Source organism: Squalius cephalus, assembly GCF_949319135.1.
Source record: "Squalius cephalus genome assembly, chromosome: 22".
Taxonomy (NCBI): domain Eukaryota; kingdom Metazoa; phylum Chordata; class Actinopteri; order Cypriniformes; family Leuciscidae; genus Squalius; species Squalius cephalus.
Window position 1 is genome coordinate 942,757 of NC_137143.1, and position 17,083 is coordinate 959,839.

Here is a 17,083-nt window from a genome sequence, read left to right on the forward strand (position 1 = left end):
TTCATAGCCTTATCTCAGTTTTTGGTTAAAAGAGCAGTTCTTTATTGGTTTATAAAATGGGAACGTTGGGGAAACGTTCAGTGTTTGCTGGGAGTTCACAAACGATTATTTAACATCATGTAAGTACGCATGGAACCGTTTGAACTGACTCTTTTGAACGATTCGTCCACGAATCGCATATATCGCTTTCTCCGCTGAACATAACAAACCAGCTTTCACTACAGATACTGATTAGGAGAGGTGTGGGAAATAATGTAAAGACCTGGGAAGAGAATAAGTTATATTATTTAATTTTATAGATGGGTTTAGTGGAGGAATCTGTTTTTTTGCGCCCCCTGCTGGACTAGTTTCGAACACAATGACGTCACCTGTGGAACGTGAGAAAACGAAACCGATCTGAGATCAGGCTCAGAGGACGACAGGTAACGCGAACACCTGAACTCTAATGGAGAAAACTGTGATCAAATACAGACACTGTGGAAGAGATGTGTACAGTTTCTCCTCATATTCTCAGTGTCAGTGTCCGATCTGTCATCAGACTCCAACTTTCGGACTGTTAAACGCGCCGGTCGCGCTCTCCTGCCCGTTTACTAATGGACACAAAGTCTCGTGTGCGTTTCTCATAGGATCTATTCACGGACCATCACATCTTGGGTGAGTTTATACGACTATTATTCATGTAATATTCGGTTCCTGTGAAATACTGTTCCAGTGGGCGGAGTATACATGAATATTCATGAGTTCCACAATTGTGGGCGTGATCTTGAGATAATGAGATGGAACTGAAAATATTAGTGCACGCTCCTCAAATCGCAACTTGTTTAGTGGATTATTTCGAGAAGGTAATGAAGTTTCAATGCTAAGCATTAACTGTTGATAAACTTGAGCCTTACAGATGGGGCTGGGAAACACTGGCTACATATAACACAATCAAACACAAAGAGATATATATTAAATAATATCCTGGCTCTTCCAAGCTTTATAATGGGAGTGAATGGTGCCTGAGATTTTGAAGCCCAAAAAAAGTGCATTCATCATCATAACAGTAATCGGATCCAGGGGTTAATAAAGGCCTTCTGAAGCCAAGAAAAATATCCATATTCATAACTTTATAAACTATAATCACTGGTTAACGGCTATACGCGAATCTAGTTCCGGCGAAAGAGTGACCTCTGACCCGACTCATGATGTATTGACCATAGACTGTAAAAAAATATGTTCGTAGTGTCCATGACGTCACTCGTAGTGTTTCTGAAGAGCATTTTTGAAGCCCAAAGTGGGCGGAGCCGGCCGTCGCCATCTTGGCCGCGCGTCACTCCCGGATAAATGAAAATGTGCAGTGAGGCGGATTAGCTGAGGTGACGTGACGCTAACAGACAGCAGACAAACAACTAGTAGTGACATCAGCGGCAATCCATCTGTCACTCAAGTGGCCACACCCTTAATTATGCCCAACTGTAAGGCTTAATATAATTTAAACGGATGAGTTATATAAAAAATTCACCCCGCTCACAGTCGTCATGAAGGACAAAATTATCTGTATAGACCAAAACCACTTTTTGCACCAGGCTGTAAACATGTGTTTTTCTGCTGTAAAGTTGTGCATTTAACATGCAGGTCTATGGGACTGAGTCTCTTCTGCAGCCGGCCTCTAGTGGCCAGTGGATGAACTGCAGTTTAAGTCACTTCCGTGTTGAGCTCAAGAAAGAGACCTTGGTACTGACAAACGCGGGAGAGCAGAGGATAGAGCAAAACAAAACACCGGTCACGAATTAGAGTCTAAAAGGAGGATTTTTAAAGAAATGTGGGAGGAGCTTGAGTTTGTTTGAACCGCGAGAGGCGTCGACTCTCAGCTGAGCTTACGCTACTCCTACATCATACGTCGGGTCAGAGGTCATGCATCTGGTCTGAGGTCATGCGTCGGGTCAGAGGTTATGCTTCGGGTCAGAGGTCATGCGTCGGGTCAGAGGTCACTCGTCATGCTTCGGGTCAGAGGTCATGCGTCGGGTCAGAGGTAACTCGTCATGCGTCAGGTCTGAGATCACTCGTCATGCGTCGGGTCAGAGGTCATGCGTCGGGTCAGAGGTAACTCGTCATGCGTCAGGTCTGAGATCACTCGTCATGCGTCGGGTCAGAGGTCATGCGTCGGGTCAGAGGTCATGTGTCGGGTCTGAGGTCACTCGTCATGCGTCGGGTCTGAGGTCACTTGTCATGCGTCGGGTCAGAGGTCATGCATCGGGTCAGAGGTCATGTGTCGGGTCAGAGGTTTTGCTTCGGGTCAGAGGTCATGCGTCGGGTCAGAGGTCACTCGTCATGCTTCGGGTCAGAGGTCATGCGTCGGGTCAGAGGTCACTCGTCATGCGTCGGGTCAGAGGTAACTCGTCATGCGTCGGGTCAGAGGTCATGCATCGGGTCAGAGGTCATGTGTCGGGTCTGAGGTCACTCGTCATGCGTCGGGTCTGAGGTCACTTGTCATGCGTCGGTCAGAGGTCACGCGTCGGGTCTGAGATCACTCGTCATGCGTCGGGTCAGAGGTCATGCATCGGGTCAGAGGTCATGTGTCGGGTCTGAGGTCACTAGTCATGCGTCGGGTCTGAGGTCACTTGTCATGCGTCGGTCAGAGGTCACGCGTCGGGTCTGAGATCACTCGTCATGCGTCGGGTCAGAGGTCATGCATCGGGTCAGAGGTCATGTGTCGGGTCTGAGGTCACTCGTCATGCGTCAGGTCAGAGGTCACTCGTCATGCGTCGGGTCAGAGGTCATGCGTCGGGTCAGAGGTCACGCGTCATGCTTCAGGTCAGAGGTCACTCTTCATGCTTCAGGTCAGAGGTCACTCGTCATGCGTCGGGTCAGAGGTCACTCGTCATGCGTCGGGTCAGCGGTAACTCGTCATGCGTCGGGTCAGAGGTCATGCGTCGGGTCTGAGGTCACTCGTCATGCGTCGGGTCAGAGGTCATGCGTCGGGTCTGAGGTCACTCGTCATGCGTCGGGTCAGAGGTCATGTGTCGGGTTAGAGGTCACTCGTCATGCTTCAGGTCTGAGGTCACTCGTCATGCGTCGGGTCAGAGGTCATGTGTCGGGTTAGAGGTCACTCGTCATGCTTCAGGTCAGAGGTCACTCGTCATGCTTCAGGTCAGAGGTCACTCGTCATGCGTCGGGTCAGAGGTCACTCTTCCGCCAGAACTCGACTCGCGTCATATAGACCTAGACTAGCCTGGGAAAACCCAGACAACTTCCGGCAAATTCAGATTTGCTCTGCAAGTAGTCTGGCAAAGAGCTCATTCAAGCCCATTTCCATGGCCGTGAAATCGCGGCACCGATCAGAAACGTTGAGGCGGGCTTTACACGATGACGATCGCTCTGATTGGTTTTAGGTCTATCCAATTGCGCCCAGAGGCATTTGAGCGACGTCCGTTCAACTTTTAAATGCATTATTATATTCAAATTGCAAACACATGAGGACAGTCTCCATGAGAGACCCACTGGCAGATGAACGTGCTACTACATTTCTCTCCGAAACGGTAGGAAATTAAATTAGATTTAATAGAGGATTTTAACTGTGACGAGATGATTGACAGGGCAGTTTACGTGACAGGACGCACGCGACAGATCCGTCCGATAAAGATGACGAAGTAGTATGTCCCAAAGCTTGCCTCCTTTTTAGCGCAATTTTCCACCGGACAAATTGCGATTGTTAACTCATGATTTCTGTTCTGTGTGTCTGTGCGCACCAATCTTGCACTTCTATCTACTCCTCAACCAGACCACCTAGAGACTTCGGGTTTTCGGCATTATGTTAAGGAAGGTCTAATCTCGGGAACGCACAAAAAAAATCCAGGAAAAGATTTACTATCTCTTAGTGTTGTGATCCCATGAGGTGAGAAAATTGCGCTAAAACACTCACTGAGTTTTTATTACTTGTTTGCTACACATTCAAAAGTAAAAACCTTTTCTTCACAAAAAGAGTACATACTTTTATGGCGTAGTGTAACTTAGGCGAATTGGGACGCAGCTTTACACGATGACGATCGCTCTTGACGAGGCATTTGAGCGACGTCCGTTGGTGACGCCCCTTTGGAAATGATTTGTCTATGGAGCTTTTTTACTACTGAGAATGGTCTGGTTTTTAACCAGGCTAGACCTAGACTAAAGTATGGGATAATTTTCATTTTTGGGTGAACTGTCTCTTTAAGACTGGAGTGATGACGCTGGAAACTCAGCTTTGATCAAAGGAATAAACTCGCATATAAAACAGCTATTTTGAATTGTAAAAATATTTCTCAATTTTTACTGCATTGTTGATCAGATAAATGCAGCCTCGCTGAGCAGAAGAGAGTGTTTAGAGAGTGTTGAACGGTCAGCTATAGTGACTCTTTTTCTGTCTCCAGAGAGTGGAGTGACTCTGAGATACACGTGGGTCTTTCTAACTCAGAAGGTACCGTATCTCCCACCTGTGAATATTACACTGTTCGTTAGTTCGAGTGTGTGTTCGTCAGCTGTGTTTGTCGCAGGTCTGGTCTATAACTACACCCTGTCCGGGGTCCGCAGAGACGCTGGCGGCTGGGAGCGGTGTGTGTGTGTGTGTGTGTGTGTCCGGCTCGCGAGATCATGGGACGCTGAGCTGGAGAAGTTCTCTGCGCTTCCGGAATGGACTTCAGAGCGGTACGGCATTACACCTCCTGTAACCAGTGCCTCACGTCACGATTCGACACACATCACCACACTGAACTCACAGTACCATATTATAGACACACGATAAAAGGTTAACAAAAACATTTAGATGATTAAAATGTAAAATTTTGTATTATTTGTGTGTGTAAATGAATAGTCTTGGACTTGGTGCTGAAACCCAAAGCACAGGACAATAGAGACGCCAGAATAACAATATTCATGATTCTGAAGATGAAAATACTGAATTATTGTAGATGAATATGCTTTCACTGTCACTGACTAGAAATATTTATAATAATGTAGGACACTTTTACTGGGAACATCAGACATCTGGCATTATCAGGACACACACATATTCCCACACTGCATTATTATACATTATATTCAACATTATAATGTAGTTCTGATACTAAAACTCTGTAAATTTTAATTTGTTTCTCACACAGTAATTTGTATTGTTGCACATATTGTTACATTTTTATATTGCGATATATTGTGACAGCCCTACCGACATGTCACCCGATCTGCCCCGAGCCTGAGGTGTGTGTTCCTGCAGGTTTGAGGAGGAGCGTGTGTTCGGCTCCTGCTGTTACGGGTTCGCTCTGAGCTTCATAAACCACATGCTCCGGCTGAGCGGGCTCGAGTCGCTGACCAGAGATCAGTTCACCCAGCGCCACGTCTTACCCCGGATGAAGACGGTCTCTCGATACATCAACATCTATCATGCAGTATCACAACATGGATTTTACACAGCGAATGCACCGGATGACCTGTGATGCACTTCTTCATAAAACGCTGTAATTTAATATACTGTATAGAGTATAGGCCTATCACTGCTCTTCATGAGTGCAGCGCTGTGTTAAACCACACGGTGTTCTGTACAGAGCTCTAGGGGTTCCTGACTCAGTGTTAACGAACACTTGAGCCTGAAGCGTCTGTACACCGCTGGAGATAAAGCTTCCAAGAGAAGGGTTTCGCATCCCAGGAGAGCCCGTCAGTTCTTCAACTCTAGAGCCCTTCGTGCGAGTGAGAGAGTCCCGATGTTAAAGGTTCCTCATGGAATAAAGAAGCTTTAGTTTAAGAGTGAAGGAGAAATGTCTTCAATTATTGCATAATACTTTCATGTTTAAATGAACACTATGTATTTTTTCCTTTTTTTTTTAATTAACAAGATTTAAAAAATTACTCAATACATAATGTGTGTGTCTGTGTGTGTGACTGAGTGAGTAAGTATGTGTGTGTGTGTGTGTGGGGGGGGGGGTGTCAGAGGATAGTTGAGTGTGTGTGTCTGTGTGTGTGACTGAGTGAGTAAGTTAGTGTGTGTGTGTGTGGGGGGGGGGGTGTCAGAGGATAGTTGAGTGTGTGTGTCTGTGTGTGTGGCTGAGTGAGTAAGTTAGTGTGTGTGTGTGTGGGGGGGGGGTGTCAGAGGATAGTTGAGTGTGTGTCTGGTGTGTGTGGGAGTGTGTGTGTGTGTGTGTGAACAGAGGAGAGTCTGCTGGAGAAAAGAGAATGGTGTGTGTGTGTGTGTGTGAACAGAGGAGAGTCTGCTGGAGAAAAGAGAATGGTGTGTGTGTGTGTGTGTGTGTGTGTGTGAACAGAGGAGAGTCTGCTGGAGAAAAGAGAATGGTGTGTGTGTGTGTGTGTGTGTGTGTGTGTGCGTGTGGCAGGGGTTAGTTGAGTGTGTGTGTGTGTGTGTGCGTGTGTGGCAGGGGTTAGTTGAGTGTGTGTGTGTGTGTGTGTGTGTGTGTGTGTGAACAGAGGAGAGTGCTGGAGAAAAGAGAATGGTGTGTGTGTGTGTGTGTGTGTGTGTGCGTGTGGCAGGGGTTAGTTGAGTGTGTGTGTGTGTGTGTGCGTGTGTGGCAGGGGTTAGTTGAGTGTGTGTGTGTGTGTGTGTGTGTGTGTGTGTGTGTGTGTGTGTGTGTGTGTGTGTGAACAGAGGAGAGTGCTGGAGAAAAGAGAATGGTGTGTGTGTGTGTGTGCGTGTGTGGCAGGGGTTAGTTTAGTGTGTGTGTGTGTGTGTGAACAGAGGAGAGTCTGCTGGAGAAAAGAGAATGGTGTGTGTGTGTGTGTGTGTGTGTGTGTGTGTGTGTGGCAGGGGTTAGTTGAGTGTGTGTGTGTGTGTGTGTGTGTGTGTGAACAGAGGAGAGTCTGCTGGAGAAAAGAGAATGGTGTGTGTGTGTGTGTGTGTGTGTGTGTGTGTGTGTGGCAGGGGTTAGTTGAGTGTGTGTGTGTGTGTGTGTGTGTGTGTGAACAGAGGAGAGTCTGCTGGAGGAAAGAGAATCGTAATAAAACAAGAATCAACATCAGCGTGTCTTCAGGAGATGAAGAACTGAGGGATTTGAAGTGTTGTAAATGTATTCTTAAGGAAGTATCGAGTTTATTAATGAGTAAAACTACAGTAACTCTTCAGCTCAGCTTGAGATCTTTCATCTAAACTGGTTATATCTCTAGCAGTGAATGTTTTATGAGCAGAAGAAGAATCATATTCATCCGCACAGAGCCAAAGCACAACCACAACAATGTTCTTCCACAAAAAACATGCAGTTTTGTTTTTAACCACTAGAGGGACAAACGCTACATCAACTTCAATGAGTTATTTAAATGTTTTCTAGTGATAAAGTATGATCAGTTTAATTCAGAAAATGTAATTAAAATTAAAAGTGAATTAAGACTAAAATGATTTCAGGAGAATCCACCTTACTCCTAATATAAGGTGATTAAATCCGCACACAGTTTGTACAGGATAAAGATGTTGAGTGTCACATCACAAGGCTTGAAAGTTCAAGTCAATATCCATTAGACAGACATTTCTTCTGAGATACTAAAATTATATATTTAACTGACTAAAAAAAGCACTTTGATTTAGTTCACATAGATCTACTGGTCAGATTCTGTTACTTTTATAAATGAAAAATATTTAAAAGTACAATTTACTGTGTAATGGCATTAGTTTTATAGTTGTAACATTTCAATTATAAGCAGTTGTTATGGTGTTATTGAGATACTAATGTATTACAGTTTCATTAATATTCTCCATTTTCATTTTAGTTCAAGTTTTAACACTTTGAGTAAATATAGTGTATTCAAAAAGCACCAATAAAACCAGATCACGTCTCATGTACATTTCAGTTGATTTTGTCTATATATACAGTTGCAATCGAAATAATTAAACCCCCACTGCAAATCAGCTTTAATGGAAACATTTACACACTTTCTGCTGTTTGCAATGAACAAATCAAACAAAAGTAAATGAAATAGCTCAACACAACAAATGTTTCAAGTGGTTTCTGCAAATTCAACTGAAAAAGCAACTTTTAATGACTTCTGCAGTCTCAAAATGATTCCCCCCCTTCATGGCAAGCATCTTTAGCACTGAGCAGAGCCTTTCGCTGAAGCGAGATGTATAACAGCGTCTGTGTCTGGGGGATCTGAGCCCGTTCCTCATGAGCAACGGCCTCCAGTTCAGGGATATTCCTGGGTTTGTGTTCTGCAACCGCCTTCAGATCCCACCAGAGATGTTCTATGGGGCTCAGGCCAGGGGCCGGTTTCACAGAGCTGTTTTAGAGCGGCCTATAGTGTTAGACAAGTCTATAATTTGCTCATAGTCTAGTCTAATGCAAGTTAGACTGTTTCACAAAAATAAAGACTGACTTAATTTAGACCAAAAACATTAGACCCCTGACCCCAGGCTAACTGAGGTCTAAGACTCTGTTACCTTGGCAACCAGCAGTAACACTCAGTTACATTACAAACAGCCAAAAGAAAAGGGGAAAATGGCTCATAATTTAAACATTTCTTCTTGTTACTACATTCTCCGCTAATTTCCCGAGTAAAATGTCCTTGTAACTGTTACACTCCTCCAACAAACACATATTCTCCGCTGGGGTAAACTGCACTGAGCGGTTGAATGCGCTTACTCGATCCGCCATGTTTTTTGTTTTGAAAAGTGTCTTATTTTACCCAGAATGCATTGCAGTGTAGTCCTAGTCTTAAGTGCTTTGTGCAACGGTCTGATCTAGATGTCTATCTGAAGTCTGACTATCTACTATATCTAAGCCATAGTCAAAGTCTATCTTTGTGAAACCGGCCCCAGGGACACTGTGATGTGACTGTGATGCCACTGTATCTCCCAGGACTTCTTCTGCAAACAAGCCTTGCTGGAATCTGAGGAATGCATGGGATCACTGTCCTGCTGAAGGTCCGAGCTTCATCTTCCTCACTGACGGCATGATGTTCTCTCCCAGGATCTCCTGATACTTCAGTGACTCCATCTCTCCTTCCTCACGCTGCAGGTTTCCAGAGCCGGAGGATATACATCAGCCGCAGAGCATCACGAGCTCCTCACGCTGAACTGTAGACAGAGTACGCTTCATTCTTCCTCCTCCACACACACCGCTGATCCACAGGGATGGAAAGCTCCAGTTTTGCTTCATCGCTCCACAGAACAGAATCCCAAAACATCTGTGGCTCATTTATATGATTTTGAGCTCTTCTCTTGAGCTTTGGGTCAGTAGTGGTGCAGTCTGGCATGCCTCGTGTTCAGCTGAAGCCTCAGAGCCTGTGGTCATCAAGTCCTGCTCTAGATCTTCTGAGTCGCTCCAGGGCTTTCTGGACCGGCCTCCTCAGAGATCTGGTTCCAGCCGCTGATACGGCCCTTTCTCTGCTCGTCCGGGGAGAGTAACCACTGATCCTTTAACACTGAACTTGCGAACTATGCTTCCAACAGTGTCTCGAGGAACATTTAGTGCCTTCGCTAGCTTTCTGTATCCTGTGCCTTGTTTGTGAAGGGCGATGAAATCTTCTCTTTTTGGACCGTTCTTTGCTATGTTTCTAACATTCAGTCAAACGCAAACCTCACCAGTTCAGATATTTCATGTGTTCTAGCTCAAGCACACCTGGTGCAGCTAATGAAGCCCTTGATTAGTGAGACAACACCTGTTTTTGCAGATTGTGTGTGTGTGTGTGTGAGTGTTTGTGTGTGTGTGTCTGTGTGAGTGTTTGTGTGTGTGTGTCTGTGTGAGTGTGTGTGTGTGTGTGTAAAGAATGACTGATCTGCTTATCATCAGTCTTTGACAGAAGGCAGGCGGAGGAACTGAAGCCTGTCGTCACGCGAGCTGATGAACATTAATGAAGTTGCCATGAAACCGACACCGCAGTTCCTCAGGATTGTCAGCGGCAACCGGATCCGCGTGAAGCGTCGACGTCACTGAAACACACACACACACACACACACACACACTCTCTCTGTTCACTCAGAGTTCGGTCTCACACAGAGTCTGTCCGTGTTCTTCCCGATGGACACGAGTGTGATCAAACTCAACCACTGTGAGAAGGACATCTTCTGCTTCTTCGTCCCGGATCAGTGTCCTGAATGCGGGATGAGTTTCAGCGGGAAGAGGCTTGAGGAGGCGCCGGTCAGCATTCCCAACCCCTTCTCTAATGGACACAAAGTGCCGTGCGCTTTCCTCGTGGCTTCAGCAGAACACAGTGTGCTCAGGTACGACTTTAACACGGTCCTCTTATAAGAGCAGATCCACTGAACAGATTCTCGGACTGACGCTGTGCTTTTGCAGGGACTTTGACGGCCACTCGGATCTACACACAGGAATCACGAACACTAACGGTATGTGGTGTCATTTTAACACACTAAAGTGCTAGTATATAAAGAAATTTGTATTTGCTAGTGTTTTAGTTTTCTTATAATCAGGGTTAAAACTACAACCATAAAAAAATCTACTTTTTTTAACTCAAAATAAAATTTATATATATATTAATTTCAAAATTTCTCATTTAGTTCAGGTTAAAGTACTACTAAAATTTGAAATTAAATGAAAATGGACAACATAATAAAACCTGATTCAAAATAATAATAAAAGCCATTATAGTATCTCATAAAAACTGATACTTATAAAAACTGCTTATAATTTGAATGTTAAATGGTACTAAATACAACTAACTATATTAATGACATTCAGTAAATTGCACTTTAAAATATTTAGTTTTACAGGCATGTGAGCAGCTAAAGACAAAAAAAAGGAAATTATTATTAAAAATATATATATTTTATAATGCAATAATAAATATTGTACTGTAAAATTAAAAAGAGGTATTTTATAATCATAATATATTACAATACGTTTTAATAAAAGTATTAATAGAATTGTTATTATTAATAACAATGTTAATTATTATCATTATTAATATTTTATTTTAAAGAACGTTTAGTAGTTAAAAGTACTGAGCTTTATTTATTTTTCCTCTTTGTCGACAACAACAGATTCATAACTGATTCCCATGAGGAGTTTGGGAAGATGACTGACGCTCGTTGCGTTTCCGAATGATAAGCGACTCGAACACTCAGACTGAAATGAACAGCTTTACTCTGAAACATGCAGCGTCAAACTACAGATTTATAGAATTACATTAAATTATTAAATTGTGTAAATTAACACATTTTTCGCTAACTGTGATTTTGTATATGTACATTTGTGAAATTCATAACTAAGACAGTCTCCTCTGATAACAGACTCTAAACTGTAATGTGGACTCTTGCATGTTCTGTAAAGTTGCTTTAAAACAATGTGTGTTGTGAAAAGCGCTATACAAATAAATGTGAATTGAATGAATCCAGGAATAGTCTATAACTACACGAGGGCCGGTGTCCAGCGGGAACAGGAGGGATGGGAACGCTGTGTGTGTGTGCCGCTGGTCCAGCCCGACATGTTCAGTCTCATAAACCAGTGGGACCAGTACCTGGAGAAGTTCTCCTCCCATCAGATGTGGGACCCACTGTGGCACAGGTCAAAGACTGCACACACACACCTCTCTCGTCTCACACACACACACACACACACACAGACACATAAACATACACATACACAGACAGACACAGACACACACACACACACACACACACACACACACAGAAAACTGCATCCAACGGAATCCTCACACTCTCTCAACTTAAATTTAAAATAACTCTCAATTTCATGCACAACCCTTTTAATTCTGCTTGAAATATCTCACATTGGGAGTCTGTGCTGAGCTCTTGTGTAAAACAATAATATAAGATGATATTTCATGAGTCTTGCCACTAGATGGGCTTATAGCTCTATATGGAGTCCTCTGGGTCCTAAAGTCAGTTACTTCAGTGTGCATTCAGACCATAGACTGTAAAAAAAGATGGACGACGCCCCTTCGCTCTCTTCCATTGATGAGAACTGAAGCCGCCAGTGGCGCTGACATATTGGATCTTGAGTCTGCGCAGTGGCGATCTCGGGACCAGACCTGCGCAGTCGTGAGCAGGAAGTAAAGCAGCAAAATCAACGCTCCGCCCTCACTCTCGCAGAATGCACTCAGGGAGAGAGCATTCTGCACATTTTTTGAAAATTGATTTCAGTACGACAAGAGGCTTGTTAAAATAAAGTCCTCCGAAGATCCCGAAAAAATTGTCCGTTGGTGCTTCAGTGACTACTTCGCTCAGAGAACCTGTCAATCACAGCTGTCAATCATGACGTTACACCACCGCATCACGTAACTAACTAAAAACCAACTTATTTTTGAAACAGACACTTGAACTTACATCAGCGTGATAAAAACGACAGCAAATGACACAAACCACCTTCGGAAAAAAGATATTTGAAGTGTAATTTAATTGTTTAGTTGGTCTCACGTCCTGTTGAATAACACGGGGAGGCGGGGCTTATGACCTATACTAGAACCAGCCACCGGGGGGCGATCGAGACGCTTTAGCTTCACTTTTCAGGGCTTGTGCGGCACGCTTGATTCAGACACACATGTAGATATTATACAATAATTTTTTGGTAAAGTTTTATCATTTTTAGTTTTTAGAAGTTTTTCTATGTGTACTGAAGCATTCCTCACATTCCACTCATTCCTAACGGGGTCAGGTCGACCGCGAGGGAAGGATTTGATACTTTTTAAAATTTCAACCTCAAAACTCCTCAAATCCATTCATTATTCGTGGTTCAAGTGCGACAAAAGTCCTGGGGTCTCGAAACTCAATTTTTTTAAAAAAAGTACTCTCCTCCACGTCATCCAAGATGTTCATGTCTTTCTTTCTTCAGTGGAAAAGAAATGAAGGTTTTTGAGGAAAACACTCCAGGATGTTCCTCCATATAGTGTCTTCAATGGGGTCCAACGGGTCGAAGGTCCAGATGTGAGTTTCAGTGCAGCTTCAAAGTCTCGACACGATCCAGACGAGGAATAAGAGTCTCATCTAGACAAACCAGCGGACATTTTATAAAACAAATAAACATTTATATACTTTAAACCACTAATGCTGGACTTGCACTGTTTTCCTAAAAAAAGGTAATTTCTTTTCGACTGAAGAAAGACAGACATGAACATCTTGGATAAAGTGGGGGAGAGTAAAGAAGTTTAATTCTGAAGGTAACTGCTCCTTTAAGTGTCTGGTGTTCATCCTGCTCTTGATTGTGTTCCAGCTTTAACGAGGAAACGCACAACTGCTACAGCTTCACGCTGACGTTCATCAACTGCGTTCTGGCGGCGCAGTCCAAGCCGGGCCTGAGCAAAGACCGCTTCACACACACCTTCGTCCTGCCTCGGATCAGAAGAGCCTCCAAGTACATGATGTTGTGCCGGGAGATCTCCCAGAATCACTTCTACATCGTCGACAGCCCGAGGAGAAACTCGCGGGAGAGTCCGAGCGAGAACTTCTGAGATGTTGTTTGATCATTCGTGTATCTTGTATCAAGGTGGAGTTTGATTGAATGATGCCTAAATGAGCCTGTTAATCTGTTATGAGCTGAAATCACACTTTTGTAAAGCTTCTCAAAGTCAGACATATTTCACTTCCAGAAACACTGTACGGTTTAGATGACACTGAGAACGATGTCAATATTTTTATCGTTCATCAGCTGGAAAAAAATCATTCTGAATGTGAATACAACCTATGTGTATTTATCGGTATAGCCTATCTGTAATGCATAATCTTAATAAAACAAAATTACATATACTGTGTTAGAGCAACCTGAGGGTCACAGCACTCACATATTGTTGTCCTATTATTAGTTTAACTGGTTCTATTGCTCTTCTCATTTGTAAGTCACTTTGGATAAAAGCGTCTGCTAAATGATTAAATGTATTCTTTTAAATTTAGACTGATTTTTATAACGATAACTTGATGGGCGTTGGTGTGAATGGGTCTTTCGTCTAGAATTTGAGTTCTGTTCACATTCATTCTAACATTTTAGCCGCTTTTCCACTGTCGGGCCACATAACCATTCTCACGGCGTACACTAGCGCTGTTGAAGGCTTGAATCTGATTGGTTGGCAAACATTCTAAGGTGTGCAGTTGCTTTCAGGTAAACGCACAGCTAAAGTAGTTCCAGGCAGGTTTTGACCACATCACAGTTCCATATCACTTCGCCAAATGATTTCAGTTCACAACTCACAACGACACAGACCAAGCAAATAAATATGTGACCCTAGACCACAATTCTTTACAGTTACACATGATCTGAAAACTGAATAAATAATCTGTCCATTGATGTGTGGTTTGTTATGATAGGACAATATTTGGCTGAGACACAACTATTGTAAATCTGGAATCTGAGGGTGCAAAAAAATCTAAACATTGAGAAAATCTCCTTTAAAGTTGTTCATTTATGTTCACGATTGTGCTGTATCCACTCACAGAAATACATGTTTTATATATTTATGGTAAGAAATTAACAAAATATCTTAATGGAACATGATCTTTACTTAATATCCTAATGATTTTTGGCATAAAAGAAAAATGGATAATTTTGACCCATACAATGTCTTGTTGGCTATTGCCTCAAATATCCCCGTGCGACTCGTGACTGGTGACGTGGTCAAGGGTCACATATAGTAAACAACAGGATAAAAACAACATTATTTCCATGTTTTTAGTCACAAAATTACGTTTCATTATGTATGGAAAGCACTTACTCTTTCTTCCCGCTAAACCACACACACACACACACACACTTGCACAGAAACGTGTTTCATCAGTAAAATAGTGTAACAACCTAAAAGCTACACGATGTTTCTCTCTAGTGAAGTAATAACGGCGCTGTTCTTGAAGCAGAGAAACGTACAGTCCACTATTAGTAGAGACGCTTCTGCCGAACACCGCTGAGACACACAAGCTGCGCTCCATTACAGACTGAAGCAAAACTTCTGCAATGTTTTTTAAATGTCGATAAAAAACCTATTGCGGAATGACGGCGTTTCCATTAACCGATGTAATGCGACTAAACGACATTTTTTCAAAAATCATGGCGACGGATGTTGATAGGTTTACATACCTCACAGCCACCGCACTAGCCATTATTATTCCTGGAAGGAGTCGTAGGCGTGTGTCCAACCTTTCATGGCCAGGAAAGCCCCTTATACTGGGAGCGGCACGGATGAGGTTTCTCCCTCATTCTGCTTTGAGGTCCTGATAAATTGTGGCATTTGTTGTTTTGAATCCAGTATTCCCGTAATTCCTTTGTCTTTTTATGAGTTTAATAAAGAACGTCTTTTCTCCAAACATACAGCGCCGTCTTTAAAGAATGAGCGACTTTTACGTTCGTCAGGTGACCTGGAAATGCCAACCGTTTCCATTGGACTTTTGCGAAATATTCTTTTTTCGAATTGCCTGAAAACCCCCCTCATGCGAGCGTAAAAACCTTTTTGCGATATACAGGAGTTTTTGCGAGATTGACATGTTTCCATTGGGCGTATTTTGACGAGGGATGAGAAGCGTATGAAATTAGTCCTACACACACAAGCGTTTTCAGAAGAAAAAACCTGACAAACTTCTGGAAACACATCATCTGAACAATTGAGATGTAGCCTAACTGTAATATAAGCAGAAGAATTCACTCCAGGCCGTTGAGTTATTAGAGAATAATGCACAGCTGAGGTGTAATGGCCGCTCTGCTGTTCTTTTCTAACAATTCAACGGACCGTCATCAGGGCCGTTTGAAGGAATTTGGGGGCCCCAAGCAAAATGGACATGGAGGCCCCCCCAATAAAAAACATATTATAATTCCGTCCGTTCGAAAAAAAAGTTGCACTAACTGTTTGTTACAAGCAGCATTTGCCGTCAGGCAGGTAGCTAACATAAACATATTTTTTCTAGCCTACCTGCTGCAAAATTACACCATTTGTACAAGACAAGTGGAGCTATTTTATCCAGTGTAATTTATCACTTACCACTAGGGGTGTAACAAAATTCACGGTTCGGTTCAATACGATACACACGGTTTGGTATGTTTTCGATACAGCAAAAAGAAAGAAATGCCAATTTCCTTGATTTATTTATTTTTCTTCTTTTTTTAATTAAAACTAGCATCATAAAATATGATTTCTTTTTACTTTGAGCAATTCTGGAGCTATAATTGACTCTTCTTAGGAGCATATAAAACAAAACAGCTCCTTGGAAAAAAATTAAATGTAATATTGTAGTAGTTATAAACAAATCTTTATTTTAGTTAAGATTAACATTTGAGGGCATTGTATTCATAATGTCAAAATAAAACCGACGTAATGTTACTTGAAGGCATTATAGCCTACTATTCCTGCCAAACTATGTGAATGTTTCTCACTAGATCTCGCAGCGATGTTATTACTTCTGTGGCGAATTCAAATGCTTTCTTTACTGGATCTCTTATTAGCGCTGTGTAGTAACAGTGTCGCATGATCACGATCGGCTCGCGCTGCTTTGGTCCAAACTGATAAACAACGGTCCGTCAACCACACAATAACGAGCAGTTTCGTTCCGCTTGCATTACGTTTGCACATTTGATGTTGGGCAATGTTGTGGTCGCGCCGGCGTCTCTACATTATGAGCGCGCTTGCCACGCGCAACGCGCCTACATTTGAAATAACGAAATTTTGGTCGGCAGGAAAAATGATCCAACGAACCGTTCGGTTTGAAAATGCGTACCGAACACCGAACCGAAAGCCTCGTACCGAACGGTTCAATACGAATACGTGTATCGTTACACCCCTACTTACCACTATCTTGTTTTTTCTTATCCTCCTCTTCCTTTCTCTTCATTCTTTTCTGGCTTCCTGAAGCATAATTCCGCTTCATGATGACTGCCGAGGAGTTTTTGTATTTTGCCGGCAGCAGAGATCGCGTGGTTGGCTGGCTGCTGTCAGCGACTACTGAGAGGGGCCCCCTTGAGGGGGATCCCGATAACAGTGTCATTGCACTTTACTGCATTGACTATCAAAGGGGCGCTCACACAGTTTGTCGTTGCATTTTATTCTTAACCAGTCGTTGTCTTGGGGCCCCAGGCCAGCTCGGGGCCCCAAGCAATTGCTTGGTTTGCCTGCCTTGTCGCGACGGGCCTGACCGTCATTAATGATTCCCTCCTCGACCTTTAGAACCGCTCGGCCCGATGGCGGA

The 17,083-nt window shown here is 43.1% G+C and overlaps 2 protein-coding genes across 2 annotated transcripts; both read left to right on the forward strand.

Annotated features, from left to right (window-relative positions):
* The first annotated feature begins 214 nt into the window (after window positions 1-214).
* On the forward strand, window positions 215-5,859 carry mkrn2os.1 (MKRN2 opposite strand, tandem duplicate 1). The gene is made up of 4 exons (XM_079857254.1): window positions 215-654; window positions 4,389-4,435; window positions 4,512-4,662; window positions 5,228-5,859. Exons 1-4 carry the CDS (start codon window positions 446-448, stop codon window positions 5,445-5,447), a joined length of 627 nt encoding a protein of 208 aa, XP_079713380.1. The 5' UTR covers window positions 215-445; the 3' UTR covers window positions 5,448-5,859.
* Window positions 5,860-8,934: 3,075 nt separating this feature from the next.
* On the forward strand, window positions 8,935-13,659 carry mkrn2os.2 (MKRN2 opposite strand, tandem duplicate 2). The gene is made up of 4 exons (XM_079857252.1): window positions 8,935-10,168; window positions 10,245-10,294; window positions 11,303-11,471; window positions 13,137-13,659. Exons 1-4 carry the CDS (start codon window positions 9,966-9,968, stop codon window positions 13,372-13,374), a joined length of 660 nt encoding a protein of 219 aa, XP_079713378.1. The 5' UTR covers window positions 8,935-9,965; the 3' UTR covers window positions 13,375-13,659.
* Window positions 13,660-17,083: the final 3,424 nt, after the last annotated feature.